At 44.9% G+C, this 14,057-nt stretch overlaps 1 protein-coding gene and 1 long non-coding RNA gene across 5 annotated transcripts in view; one reads left to right on the forward strand and one right to left on the reverse strand.

The window, feature by feature from the left end:
* Positions 1–10,151, reverse strand: part of LOC105480339 (solute carrier family 6 member 20) — a 47,106-nt gene extending 36,955 nt beyond the window's left edge. Inside the window, exon 1 of one of the 3 annotated variants that reach the window (XM_071091554.1) lies at positions 9,190–10,151. Coding sequence is in view for 1 of the 3 variants with exons in the window: in XM_011739012.3 (XP_011737314.1) it covers positions 1,832–1,952 (121 nt within the window). In the remaining 2 variants the exon portion in view is untranslated. Of the gene's footprint in view, positions 1–1,831; positions 2,041–9,189 lie in introns of those variants that run through there. The other 2 variants (XM_011739013.3, XM_011739012.3) reach the window with 2 other exon arrangements.
* Positions 1,417–10,665, forward strand: LOC105480338 (uncharacterized). Of its 2 annotated transcripts, XR_011620026.1 has the most exons (4): positions 1,417–1,545; positions 2,473–2,554; positions 5,521–5,638; positions 10,266–10,665. It is a non-coding gene; the product is annotated as an uncharacterized lncRNA (long non-coding RNA). The 2 variants fall into 2 exon arrangements; XR_986425.2 differs by lacking the exon at positions 10,266–10,665 and having other exon boundaries at positions 5,521–6,732.
* Positions 10,666–14,057: the final 3,392 nt, after the last annotated feature.

Here is a 14,057-nt window from a genome sequence, read left to right on the forward strand (position 1 = left end):
TTTCTTATTTCTTTTTCTTGGAACCTGAGGGTCTTGAGGTTTCCCTAGCAACCCCTTGATACATATTCAACTCCAGAACTATCAGCCCCACATGCATCTCTCTGCAGACTATTTTCAGGTGATGGTGGTATTATAAACAAGGAATTAAGTAGTCATGTGACAGTGAGGCTCACCTGGACTGATGACTGGGAAACATGTACCCAGGATAAAGGTATCACGGGTAGGTCTACTGAGCACAGAATGATGTGGAAATCTCATTCTGACAAATCATTCTTTTTAAGAGTCAGTTATAAAGCTGTCAGAGCACATGGCAACGCTGTTAGAGCATATGGCAACATACGCCCTTCACATCATTATGGTGTATTTATGCCCTTCAAATTTAAAAAAGGAATCCGGAAATTAAGAATGCACTATTTAAAAAACTCTATGAATTAACCTTTTGTTGATTTGGGGTGAGGGGAGGAGGGAGCAATGTTTAGCTCTTGGTCTTCTCAAATGGGTTCATTTTTGTAAATACTTTGGTCTAACATCTTTCATGATCTTTTATGGTGAAAAAAACATGCAGATTATAGAAGTCCTAATACACAGACGCATACACACACACACACACACACACACACACACACACACACGACAAGGTAAACAAAAATCACCCAGAAATTTTGTTAACAATTTGATGTCTTTTCCCCATTCTTTTCTCTGCATATTTTAAAGCAGTTGTTTTTAAATATCAAATCCATTTTACATAGCTTTAAATCTGACTTCTCCTCCCTCCACTTAATATATGATGCGATAAAATACAATTTTTTTTGAAAATGCCGCCTTAACGGCTGCGAAGAGCAACATTGAATGGATGCTCTAGAATTTACTGAAGCAATCCCCTTTATTTGAGGGCTTAGGAAGTTGCCAATGTTTTGCTTTTATTAAATGATGGTGACCATCCTTCTACCTCTGTCAGAACTCTGACAATTTCTAGATACAATTCTAGAAACGAGACAACCGAGAAAAAAAAGTGTTTTAAATGCTGAGACTTAAATCTCTCTTGCCATACTGCCTTCCAAAAAGGTACTTGGGCTTCACGAGGTTCTTGGCACGTGTAGAAGGCGTTCCCAGCTTTCCGCAGTGCTCGGGGAGTGCAGTAAGAGCGCGTGGCTGGCTGGCTGGCCCCGGAGCGTGCATGATGCTTCCGAGGAAACATTTAAGAAAAACAAAATAAAACAACAACAAGAACAACAACAAAAACCTAAAACAAAACATGGAATGATTTGCATTTCCTGCTTTCTATCGTTCCAAACTCAAACCAATCTGCTTATAAAAACTTTAAAAAAATGGCTCAAGATCCTCCTAACCTGAGTTTCAAACCGTTGATTTAAGTTTCGGATCTGAAAGTTGTATAACGAGTTTCTGTTGAATAAGACAATTTCCTACTCACTTTTTACACCTAAACGTAAGGTTTGCTCACTGACAAGTCAGACCATTGCCACTTCTCTCGAAGGAGGAGACAGCGTCCCCTGCGCTCTCAGAGCCGCAGCCTGGCCAACAAGGGTGAGGGTTGGGGGCTTGGCCGCCCCCGGGATGGGGCGAGGGGTTCCCGAGGGCTTGGGAGGGCGGTTTGGGAGAGAGCTCCGGCTCCGGAACGGGGTGTCCTGGGAACAAACACTCCCGGGTCTGTGACTTCGGACAAATCACGCTCGCTCTCCCAGCCTCAGTGTGCCGTTCTGTAACTTGCGTCCAACCCCGGCGCGCACGGACCGAACGCCCCTCGGCACGGAAAGAGCCCGCGGAGACGCGCACAGAGCGGGGCTGGGGCCGGGGCACGGTGAGCACTCACCTCCGCCGTACATCTGGCACAGGTAGGGGAAGCGCCACACGTTGCCCAGGCCCACAGCGTATGAGATGCAGGCGAACACGAACTGCAGCGGGTTGGACCACAGCGGCCGCGTTTTCTCCATGGCCCCGGCCTCGGCGCGCTCGGCTCCGGCTCGGGGGTCCGGCACGGCGGTCTCGGTGCGCGGTCGCCAGGAGCACCCTCCCGCCCCCGGCTCGGCTTGGGGGTGGCCCCGCGCCTCCGCCGCCGAAGCAGCTAGCGGGTTTTTAAATTGCTAATCTCATTAACGGCGCGCCCGTCGGAGAGGCGAGGCTGGTAAATGGATGACGGCGAGCCCCACCCCGCCCGGCCGCCGCTGCCGGGAAGGCACCCGAGATTACAGAGGACAGGGCGGCGTCCCCCGGAGTCCTGCGGCTCCGCGGGGCCTTTCCTTAGGCTGCGGAACTCCTAGGAGTGGGCGCTTTCCCTCGCCACTCACCTGTCATTTATCAAGCGCCTACTGTGTGCCAGGCATTGTCTGGGGACACGGCTGTGAACCACATCCCAGCTCCCTCTTGGAGCTGACATTCTGGTAGAGGGAAACACTTGAATTGGACTGCATGAAATGCCCCATTTTCAACCATTTTTTTTTTTTTTTTTTATAGAAAGGACAATGTCATATGGTTCAACCTAGCCCACTTATAAGACTGAGAGACGCGAGGAAGACACTTAAGGCAAAGTAAAGGGGTAAGCAGTTCCGGGGGGTGGTCAGGGATGGTTAGGGAGGGCTTCTCAGAGGAGAGGGCATAACATTTGCCAGGGAACAGAAAGAAGTGAGGGACCTTCCTGGCAGTCCCGTTCTCTCCATCCACCCAACAGCTTGGCCCTGCGTGCCTACTGGGTCCGGGAACCGAATCAGGTTTTGAACTGTTATGGGGGACTCTACTGCTCAGGCCAGCCTAGGGGCCAGAAATTTTGATTTATTAGGCCAGGGTAGGGAACTAAGAAATCTCATATTTCTGCCAGTCTTACAATGTGATTTGACTGAGGGTAGTCACTAGACAAGACAGAGCTTGGTGCTTTGCAGTAATGTGGGATCTGGGTTTGTATCCCAACTCTGCTACTGACTTAGCTGTGTGACCTTGGACAAGGCACTTGACTTCTCTCAGTCTCTGTGTCCTCCTCCGTAATGCCAACAGATGTCTTCCCCTCTCTCCTGCCCGGCAAGGAAGGGCTCATGTGAGGATTAATTGGGAACTTAGCTTACTACCTGGCACAGAGTAAGTTCTCAATAAAGAGGCCGTTATCAAGTCTCCAGCAGGCTGAATGAATGAATGGGTAACACATTAATACTAATGCCGTGCTTTCAGCAGTGCCTGGTACATTGTAAGAGATAACAAAATGCTAAATGATGATAATAAAATTTAAAAGAGATGGAAAGCAGAGTTGCTAGTGAAAATCTGACTTGAAGCCAAAATGAAATCAGTGTTCTAGGACAGCTCCTCGTTGGGCTTTCCCTGGAGTTCCTCCTGCCTGTCTGGTCCCAGAGGAGAAGCGTGGGCAGGGTGAGGGAGGTGGAGGCTTCCTCAGACACATTACCTGTCCTGGAACCTCCTACTTCGAAAAAGCAAAGCAGAAAAAAAAGGCAGCACAGCAGGAGAAACTATTTTAAATTTTTAAACTTCAGATTCTAGATAAATGTTTTTCCTACCCATTGCCTCCTCCCCAAAGGAACCTACCATCCTGGTGTCTAACCCCATGGGTTAGTTTTGACCTTGATGAAGATGGAATTAAATGGGATGTACTTTTTTTGTGCCTGGCTTCATTTGCTTACTGTTGTTTGTGGGGTTCATTCATGTTCTAATGTGTTGTGTAGCTGTGGGTCATTCTCTCTCACTGCAGTATAGTTGTCGGTGGTGTGAATATGCTGCAATCTACTACTGACGGATGTCTGTGTTGTCTCCGGTTTGAGGCTGTCATGAATAGAGCTGTGATGCGCATTCTAGTGCACAGTCTTCCCTAGGTGAATGCACTCACTGCTGGGAACTTCCTGACCTTAGGTGTATTTGGCTTTAGCAGATATTGCCAAACTGTTTTCCAGAGTGGTAGTACCAGCTTATGCTCCCTTTGCATCCTAATACTTGTCATTCTGTTTTTAAAGGTCTGTGCAGTCTTGTGGGTGTATAGTGATAGTTCATTGTGCCTTTTTTTTTTTGAGTCTTGCTTTGTTGCCCAGGCTGTAGTGCAACAGTGCAATCTCGGCTGACTACAAGCACCACCTCTAGGCTTCACACCATTCTCCTGCCTCAGCCTCCCAAGTAGCTAGGACTACAGGCACCCGCCACCACGCCCAACTAATTTTGTTTTTGTGTTTTAAGTAGAGACGGGGTTTCACTATGTTAGCCAGGATGGTCTCAATCTCCTGACCTCGTGATCTGCCCGTATCAGCCTCCCAAAGTGCTGGGATTACAGGTGTGAGCCACCATGCCTGGCCCATTGTGCCTTATTTTAACTTCCCTGATGACCAGTAAAGGCTGCATACCATTCCATAGGCTAACTGGGCCATCTAGGTATCTTTTTTCATGAAGTGCCTTTTCAAATTTTTTGTTAGTTTTTAATTGTGTTGTCTGATTTTTTCCTACCAATTTGTAGTTCTTTATATATTCTGGATGTGTGTCCTATGTCAGTTTAGTGTATTACAAATTGCTTTTCTCAGGTCTGTGTTTCCTTTTATTCTGTCAGTGGTGTCTTCTAATGAAGAGATATTTTTAACTTTAACAAAGTCCAATTTCCCAATCTTTTCCTTTAGTGTCCTCGTTTAGTGATTTTTCTTATGTCCTGTTTAAGAAAGCACTCCTTTATCAACTCCAAGGCTGTGAAGATATTCCTGAAAATATATAAGACTCAGGCAAAATGAGTCTCAGCCATCCATAGATAGGGCTACCCGCCCTCCCCCTACAAAGGACTCCTTACCGCAACGGCAGCATCTGGAGTGCCAGCATTTGCTTATGCTTGTTCCCTGGACTCCAATTCCACGGGGCTGCCTTTTTAATGTTGTTTTGTATTGTTTAGACAGAAGGCTTGTTGCTGCCTCCAGCTATCTACTTGCATGTTCTTGTTCTCATATGTAAGTTATTCCTAGAGGGTACCTGGCTATGCAGTGACCTTCAGGAACTGGGCACTTTGGAGAGATGCCTCACCTGGACCATGAGGCTGGCTGCTGGGACCTTGTTGGTTTGGTGGAGGCAAGGCCTCTCTTTAATTCCCCACCCCTGAGATCAGGCCAGCATCTCCTTCCATTCATACTGCTATGCTCCCTGGGAGCCCATCCAGTGTGTGAGGCCCTGTGTGGCAGCTTTGGGCAGCACGAAGAATCACCCAGATAACCCTAAACAGCAGTAAGGAAATGCAACGGGGCAGATGCTTAGGGTTCCTGGTAAGGTCTCCATGACTTTCTGAAGCCCATGTGACAGCTCTAATCTGACAAGGCCAGTTGTGCCGCTGGAACTCCTAGAGTGGAGAGGACAGGCCTGGAAGGGTTGGGGGGCTTCCGCAGAGAGCCAGCACGACAGAGGGTGGAGAGGAGTGGTAGGCTGGCAGGTGTGTAACCACTGGCTCTCTGCAGAAAAAGCTCTGATTTGTCGCATTTGCCAATTTCTGTGGTGTAAACAGTCTTACTATAACTTTTTTTTTTTTTTTTTTTTTTTTGACAGAGTCTTGCTGCGACGCCCAGGCTGGAGAGCAACGGCACAATCTTGGCTCACTGCAACCTCCATCTCCCGTGTTCAAGCAATTTTCCTGCCTCGGCCTACTGAGTAGCTGAGATTACAGGTGCCCACCACCAGGCCCGGCTAATTTTTGTATTTTTGGTAGAGATGGGCTTTCACCATATTGGCCAGCCTGGTCTTGAACTCCTGGCCTCACGTGATCCACCCGCCTTGGCCTCCCAAAGTGCTGGGACTACAGGCATGAGCCACCTCGCCTGACCTTACTATGACTGATTCTAAGCTACCAAGGTGATGTCACTAAACATGGAGACATGCGGTAGCACACCATTGTACTGAGTCTCCACTATCCAGATACAACAGGCATAGATAATAGTACAGTCAGTAATTAGGAAGTGCCAAGTTTTGCGTATTTATTACCTCTGTTTAAAATAATGTATTCAATTGTTAGCTTATGTAGTTTAATTCTTAGTGGCCATGTTTAACAACCAGCCCACAGAATTCTAGAAAATTTACCAGTTGTTTCTCAAGAGTGTGTGGGAGCTGGCTCTGGCATTCCACAGGGGGATCGGGGCTGGGGAAATCACTTCTGCATGGCAGGGACAAGGGGAGTGAGTTCAGCTCAGTGATGTCTGGTGCCCCATGGCAACGGGGTTTTCAGCTTAGCTGAGCCCCATTCTGAGTGCTCCTTGGGGCCTACAGTGCTAGTATGCAAGACACTGCCCGTGGACCGGTCTCACTGTGCCCCGTGTCAATCAGGACAGACTTACCTGCAGGATCGAAGGCTAGCATGCCTTAGTTATCTGACTTTTGGAAGAGGTGGAGACACTGGGGAGGGCCCTGACTCAGCTGCATGGGTGTGGGCTACTGGGCCCACGCCAGGGTTCCTGATTACCCTGCCGACTATGAAGGTCATGCAGCTTTCAATAATTTGCTCATCCTAGTGATTCCATTGTTACTTAACCACCATCAGTGGCTCCCAGTCACCACAAGATAAAGTCCAAACTCCTTAGCCTGGTTTGTAAGGTTCTGAGGATTTTAAAAATTGGGCCCTGAGGAATTTAACCCTTGCATACCTAGGCTCCCAGAGAAGCTAAACTTTTCACTTTCCGGAAAATGCTATGCATTTTTATACTTCTGGGACGTCTCTCAGCCAAAAGCACCTCTGCTTTCTCAACCCAGAAAAATCCTGTCCTTTCTCTTGACCCAGATGATTTATTACCTCTTTTTAAAACTTAAATTTTAACACATTAATTTTTTAGAGATGAAGTCTCACTATGTTGTCCATGCTGGTCTTGAACTCCTGGGCTCAAGCAGTGCTCCAGCCTCAGCCTCTTAAAATGCTGCGATTACAGGCATGAGCCACTATGCTTGGCCTTTTACCCTTTTTAAGAAGCCCGAGAACCCCATCTGCAACTGGAATATATTGCTTGCTCTTCCCTGCCCACAGGCCCTGGGTACATACCTGACTTTTTTTTTTTTTTGAGATGGAGTTTTGCTCTTGTTGCCCAGGCTGGAGTGCAATGGCAGGATCTCAGCTCACTGCAACCTCCATCTTCTGGTTTCAAGCAATTCTCTGCCTCAGCCTCCTGAGTAGCTGGGATTACAGGTGTGCACCACCACACCCAGCTAATTTTTGTATTTTTAGTAGAGATGGGGTTTCATTGTGTTGGCCAGGCTGGTCTCAAACTCCTGACCTCATGATCCACCTGCCTCAGCCTCCCAAAGTGCTGGGATTACAGGTGCGAGCCACCGCGCCCGGCCCACAGCTGACTTGTAATGCCTGCCAGCGCTGTGCCGTCATGAAGAGTGCATCGTATGTGTCCCCTCTGGACTGTGGCTCGCATCATGCCTTACTCATCCTTTTCTCCCCAGCGCCAGGTACATGATTGAATCTCAATAAAAGTCAGCTGGTAAAGGAAAAACTGCTGCAGATTCTGAGCACTTTAGTACAAGTTTATTTCTGCTGTTCATAGCTTCGGCAACAGTCAGATGTCTGCATTTCAGAACATTTCTTCAGCACATTCAAGTTCTTGATATGACTGTTCTCCCTGCTTCCCAAAGCACTTGCTCACTATCCCTCAGGGAGCACAAAGACACACACAGTACAAATAGGAATGTAGAAGCCACCAGGAGATTCTGCAAAGGAAATGCTGGGGCTGCTGTGTTGACTTGCCTAGCTCAGGTGGTGAAGGAGAACCTGTGGGTGCACGTGCACACATGTGTGCGTGTATGTATGTGTATGTGGTGCCAAAGAGGTGGGAATGTCCCAACTTTTCCCTGAGCCCTGGAACTCTCTTGGCTGCAAGTGGAGCTTCTGGCCTCAGAGCCCCGCTGTCTCAGAGCTGCCAAGCTCCTTGGAGCAGTGCTCCTTAAACATCAGTGAATCTCCTGGGGGTCTTGGTCCAATGCAGATCCTGGCTCAGTAGGTCTGGGACGGCACCTGCGATTCTGCATTTCCCACAAGCCCCCAAGGGATGGTGGTGGTGCTGGTCCAAGGCCTCATTCCAAATCAGACCCATCAATACTCCCGTTCTCCAACCATGTTTGCCATTTTTGCCAATAGCCGTATTTATCATGCTTGTGAACCATGTGGACTTTTATCATTTTTCTTTAAATTAATTCACTTTTCACTTAAATACATTTGAAAATGAAATTTTACATCACTACCACATACGTAAAGCTAGTGTTTTTAAAATTCATTTAAGATAAATTGACGAAAAATTAAAAAGTTTAAATGTCTATGTCTGGTGCTGCCTCAAAACACGTTAGGTACTCCCAGTGGCAGATGTCCCATATTGGGCAACGCAGACCTTGCCCACAAACCGTGCCACAGAGCCCTAGAATTTCATGAATGTGCCTGTAGGATTGTGCCCAGGGCTTGGATGGGGTGGTGGGAATCCAACCAGAGGAGCCCCACCACCATATCTTGATATTCTGTATTGTGTTTCTGTGTGGAATTCCATTTGACAAAAAAGTTAAGGTCCAAAACGATCAGAAACCTGCTGCCGAGCCCATCCGTTTGTTTTAGAGACGCCCTGGAGTCTGCGGTCCGATATGGTGGCCGCTAGCCACATATCTTTACTTAACTTTAATTAAAATGAAGTACAATTAAAAATTCAGTTCCTCAGTCACATTTCAAGAGCACAACAGCCACATGTGGTTAGTGGCTACTGTCAGGACAGCACTTATATAGAACATTTCCATCACTGCAGAAAGTTCCATTGGACAATCCTGACTTAGGGAAGCTGGGAAAAGAATTTGGTGATAATGCTTGCCACAGTCTCTTACCTTCTGGGCCTGGACTGTGGGCAGCTGCTTGGGATAAAGTAATGTCCCTCACACTGTCCCTTTGTTCTCAGAGAAGGAAAGATGGGAACTTCCTTCTCTTCTCTCCTCTGCCTCTCACAATGCTGACCAGGGGATCATGAAAGTGGCTCCATCCCTACAAGCTACTTCAGCTGCAAGATGGGAAACTGTAATACTATCTTTTGAACTCCAGTCCCTACCTCTCCTGCTACCTTTCAGTCTCCTGGGCCCCGGAATGTGCTCTCTGCCCCACTGGTCCCCTATCTCTGGCCCTCCGTTTTCCCAGTGCCTCCCTCCCTGGCCTGGCCTTCGCGGTTGGTCAAGTCCACGTGTCTCCCTCTTACTCACCTTTGCCCTCTGTTCCTTTTGCTGTTTCTCAGCCCTGTGCCACCCAAACTTGAGGATTTCTGGGCTCCCCAGACTGCTGCTGGGGACTTCTGGAAAGTCTCACAAAGCTATGACTGTATCTGCTGCAAGCATAGACTGTGAGGCCGCGGCGGGGCCTTCCTGTTGCTCACTTCTTTGTGATCCATGTCTGGCTGTGGTTCTTTCTTGTGGTCCTGGGGCAGGGTTCCCAGATCTTCTCCATATGCTTCAAACTTTTCTTTCCATACTCCTCATCCCGCTGATGATGTAATAAAGGTCTTGGGAATCTCCCAGATGGCTAAGGGAACCACCCCCAGGCTGGGCCTCCACCTGAGATTCTCCCTCCTGTCCAGTCAGCTTGAGTGTGGGCTCTCACTCCCTCCTGGCCCTTCGGCATCTCTCCCATCAGTCATCCCTCTCTCCCTGGCATTGCTGATGGCTTTTCTTTTCCTTTCCTTTCCCTTCCCTTCTTTCTCTCTCTCTCTTGCTGTTTGCACAAAGACATTCTCAGGTTCCACTAGAAGCATCTTTAAAACCTTCTAGATCTGCTTACCATCAACCTTTAGACAACTGTGTGGTCCACATTCCTTACCTTGGTTCCTCATCACACCCTTCATTCCTTTACCTCTTACAAGGTAGTAGTGTGGCACTCAGACCTAGATTATAACAAATCCACTCTGTCAAATATACCCAGAAACATGACCCATCCTTTTTTCCTTCTGTTATAATGGAGGGGTTAAGGGAAGACCCTTCTTCCTGGCTAAGCCCCTTCCCATGCCAGGACTATGTGTGCCTTCAACTTCCTCTGTATCTTCACACACTGGGGCTGATATAGGTATATGGTAATTTCTAAATAAAGACTAGATGACTTAACTTAAGGAAATTAATATTGTTAGAGAATAGAGAAATTTGGAAAATGATGTTAATGAGTACTCAAAAAGATATTAACTATATTCAATTTTTTTCTTTTTTACTTTTCATAATGAAATACATGTAGAGAAAATTACACATAAAAAAATCTATACCTCAACAGATTATCATCTCCTTGTGTCTTTCAGATCCCAACTTTCTCCCTGAAAAAGTATCCACTATGCCAACAGTCCTTTCTTTGCTTTTTTGTGTGGTCTTACCACTTAAGCATGAATCCCTAAACGCTATACTTTAATTTTGTCCGTGTTTGAACTTCATATTGTGAAAAAATAGAGTGGCTATTCTTTGATGTCTGACTTCTTTTGCCTTACATTATGTTTTCTTTGTTGTTGTTTCATTTAAGTTGATATTGCAGCTATAGTTTTTACTTGGCCAGTCTATTATATTTCTTATGTAACTACAAATTATTTAACCATTTTACTGTTGATAGCTATTTGGATTACTTAGCTTTTGGATATTATGAAAAATGCTGCTTGGAACATTCTGGTACATGTGTTCTGGTACACATGTGTAGAAAGACTGAAACATAGTGTGTATGTATTTTAAACTTTGATAGATGATTCCAAAAGTGTTTCAATTCATTTATATGTATGAATTAGAGAATTCTAACTGCAATATATTCCTGCATAGTCTGATGAAAGCAAAAAAAAAAAAAAAAAAAAAAAAAGGAGAAAAGAGTTATTAAAAATTCAGGACAAATATAAACCACAAAGTAAGACAGGATAAATATCAGTTCAAATGTATCAGTAATTACAATAAATGTAAATGGATTCAATGGACCATATGAAAGACAGAGACTATAATGACTGGAATAAAAAATTCACACATACAGTTACATGCTATTGACAAGAGATATACCAAACATATGCTCACAGCAACATTTACAGTAAAATGATGAAAATAGGAAAACGCTATCCAAAAGAAAGCAAAAAAAAAAAATCATTAGTGATAGAAAGGACATCTATCACCAGAAAGTTATAACATTAAAAAAAAATTACAGTTCATAAAACAGCTTCAAAAAACAAGAACAACAAATTGATTTATTCGTGGATTACATGGATAAACTGACATATCTACCATCATGACAGAGATATCTGTACTTATTTCTCCATTTTTGATAGATAAAGCAGAAAATAAAAAGAACAGGGAGTGAAAATTGATGATACAGATTATTAGGATAAAAACTAAAATGGAACTTCTAGAAATAGCAATAATAGAAATTAAAAATTAAGTGGATGGATTTAAAAGTGGATGAGACACAGTTAAGGAGAGATTTGATGAACTCAAAGATATGTCAGAAAAAAATTATGTGGCGCATTGCAGAGTTAAGACGCGAAAAACAAGAAAAAATTTAAGATATATAAATAAGCTATGTAGGACAATAAAGTCTAATATATGCTTACCTAGAATTCTAGAAGGAGAAGAGAGACTGGGACAGAGAAACACTTAAAGTACAACAGCTCAACATTTCCCACCACAGATTCATGAAGCCCAGTGAATTCCACGTAGGATAAAAAAATGTAATGCCCATCAAGATGTCTCATGATCATGCTCCAGAACATCAGGGTGAGGCCCTCAACCCACATCAAAGGTCTCGCTGCAGAGGAGTATTTAATTGGTGGCATTTTGAAAAAAATTAAAAGGTAGAACTTAAATCTTGGACAGGTAAAATAGCATATGACAGAAGAGTGGTAAGAGCGGAAATGTTCTAAGGCGGTGAACAACTTTAGACTTTGTGAAAGTATGCAAAGCAAACATTTCAAGTTGTCCCCAGGTTTCTTTTATAGCTTCCCAGGATAGAAAGAATTCATACACTGCATTTGGTTGTCATGAATACAGTTGCTTTTAGGACAGTTTTCCCACCTTTTTATTTTCAAGACATTGACTTTCTAAAGAGACCAGGCTAATTGTTTGAATTGTATAATGTCTTACATTGAGGATTTGTCTGATTATTTCATTGTGGGGTCATTTAATATGGCCTTTTCCCCCGTGACTTGCAAATAATGTGTTAATGTAGTCTTTATACAGCACACGCACGCGTGCGCGCACACACACACACACACATTATAACATCCTATAGGCACTTAGGCAATTAACTGTATTTATTATTAACGGAATTTTGAATTTAAAAAGTGTATAGGCTAGGTGCAGTGACTCACGCCAATCATCCCAGCACTTTGGGAGGCCGAGGTGGGAAGATCGCTTGAGGCCAGGAATTTGAGACCAGCCTGGGCAACATAGTGAGACCCTCTCTTTGCAGAAAATAATTTTTAAAAAATTAGCTAGGCATGGTGGTACACACCTGTAGTCCTAGCTACTTGGGAGGTGGGAGGGTCACTTGAGCCCAGGAGTTGGAGGCTGTAATGAGCTATCAATGTGCCACTGCACTCCAGCCTGGGTGACACAGTAAGATCCCATCAAATAAACAAACAAATAAATAATAAAATAAAAAGTATACAACCTTCCTGAGTTTACATTCACCAAATGGGGCGTAGTGCTGACCTTCTTCACTGAGCTATTCCAAGCAATTTAGAATATTTAGCAAATATAACAAGAGGCAGAGAGCTTCTAGGATCAGAGGAACTGCTGGCCAGAGCTGAAGGCCAGGTGGCTGCACAGAACTGGCACTGGGTTGGCAGCTGCAGGCTACAGCTCCGTGTTGCTGTGGCTCTGTTTCTGGCCACACTTCTGTGAGATATGATAACAACTAATGGGACACAGATGACTTGAATGGCAGCCTTAAAAATAAAAGAAAATGAAAAGACATCTAAGACTTGAAAGCAAAGAAAGCCTAACTTAAAATAATGTAGGGAAATACTAACATAAATGTTTAAACTTGTACTTCACCAGTATATACTGGTAAAAACTCAGGGCTTCCCGAGCCTCTGAGTAAGGTTACAAAATGATTTTAATATTCCATGTCCTTTTGCCTATATGCCTACATCCAAAGGACAACTGTGTCAACTGAGTAACCCAAGTGGATTTTCTGTGAATTGATGCCTATGTTGTCTGAAGTAACTAATTTGAGTAGACACCACAAAGTGGGAGTCCTTTCTAAAGGAACAAGAGGAATGGAACAAAGAGGCATTTTTCAGGTCAGAGGGAACAGATGCAGAAATGAGCTTGTTCAGAAAACATTGTGGCTTCTCACCACGACCACTCAGCTGATCCCCCGCATTAAGGAAGATTCAGCCACGTGCTATGAAAACAAGGGGCTCAGAGAGCAGTGAGGAATCCTTCCTTCCTTTTTGTTGGTCTTGGCTGAATTTATTCCTTCACCTCAAATATTTTTGCTGGGAACAAGCAATCAAGACCAACTAGAAGGCATTATCTACAGATGGAGCACTGTGAAAATATTTTCAAGGGTCAGGGTACACCTGGGGCCATGCTGTCTCAATTAGTGACCCCCTAAGGAATTTCACTGTGTCCTGCTGCGCTGTTTTGTACTTGCTCTTTTCATTTCATAACAGGAGAAGCCCTGTGAATCTCACTCTGCCAGAAAACACACATGCTTTGTTTCACAAGCTTGGCGGTTTAAATTATATTTGATTTCTTTCCCCCCTCAATACTCCAAATGTGGCCTAGGGATGGGCAGCGTCGGCATTGCCAGGGCACTTGTGGGAAATGCAGACTCTCAGGCCCCTCCCAGACCTCTAAAATCAGAACCTAGTTTTAAAAAGCACCCAAGGGATTTGCAGGCAGGTTAATGTCTCAGGAGCACACAGGTTTTTTAACCCTGGCTGCACATCAGGATCATCCATATGGAGCTTTAAAATACAGATGCATGAGACTCCCTGAAAAACCGAGCTTGGCAGAGGAGTCTCTTGAATGTTTGGCTTCTAGAAGCTTCCATGGTGGCTGATGTGGAATACCTTTCTCCAGAAGAGGAAGGTCCCTACCAACACTGCCCTGCCACTCAT

The sequence above is a fragment of the Macaca nemestrina genome, chromosome 2 (assembly GCF_043159975.1).
Source record: "Macaca nemestrina isolate mMacNem1 chromosome 2, mMacNem.hap1, whole genome shotgun sequence".
Classification (NCBI taxonomy): Eukaryota; Metazoa; Chordata; class Mammalia; order Primates; family Cercopithecidae; genus Macaca; species Macaca nemestrina.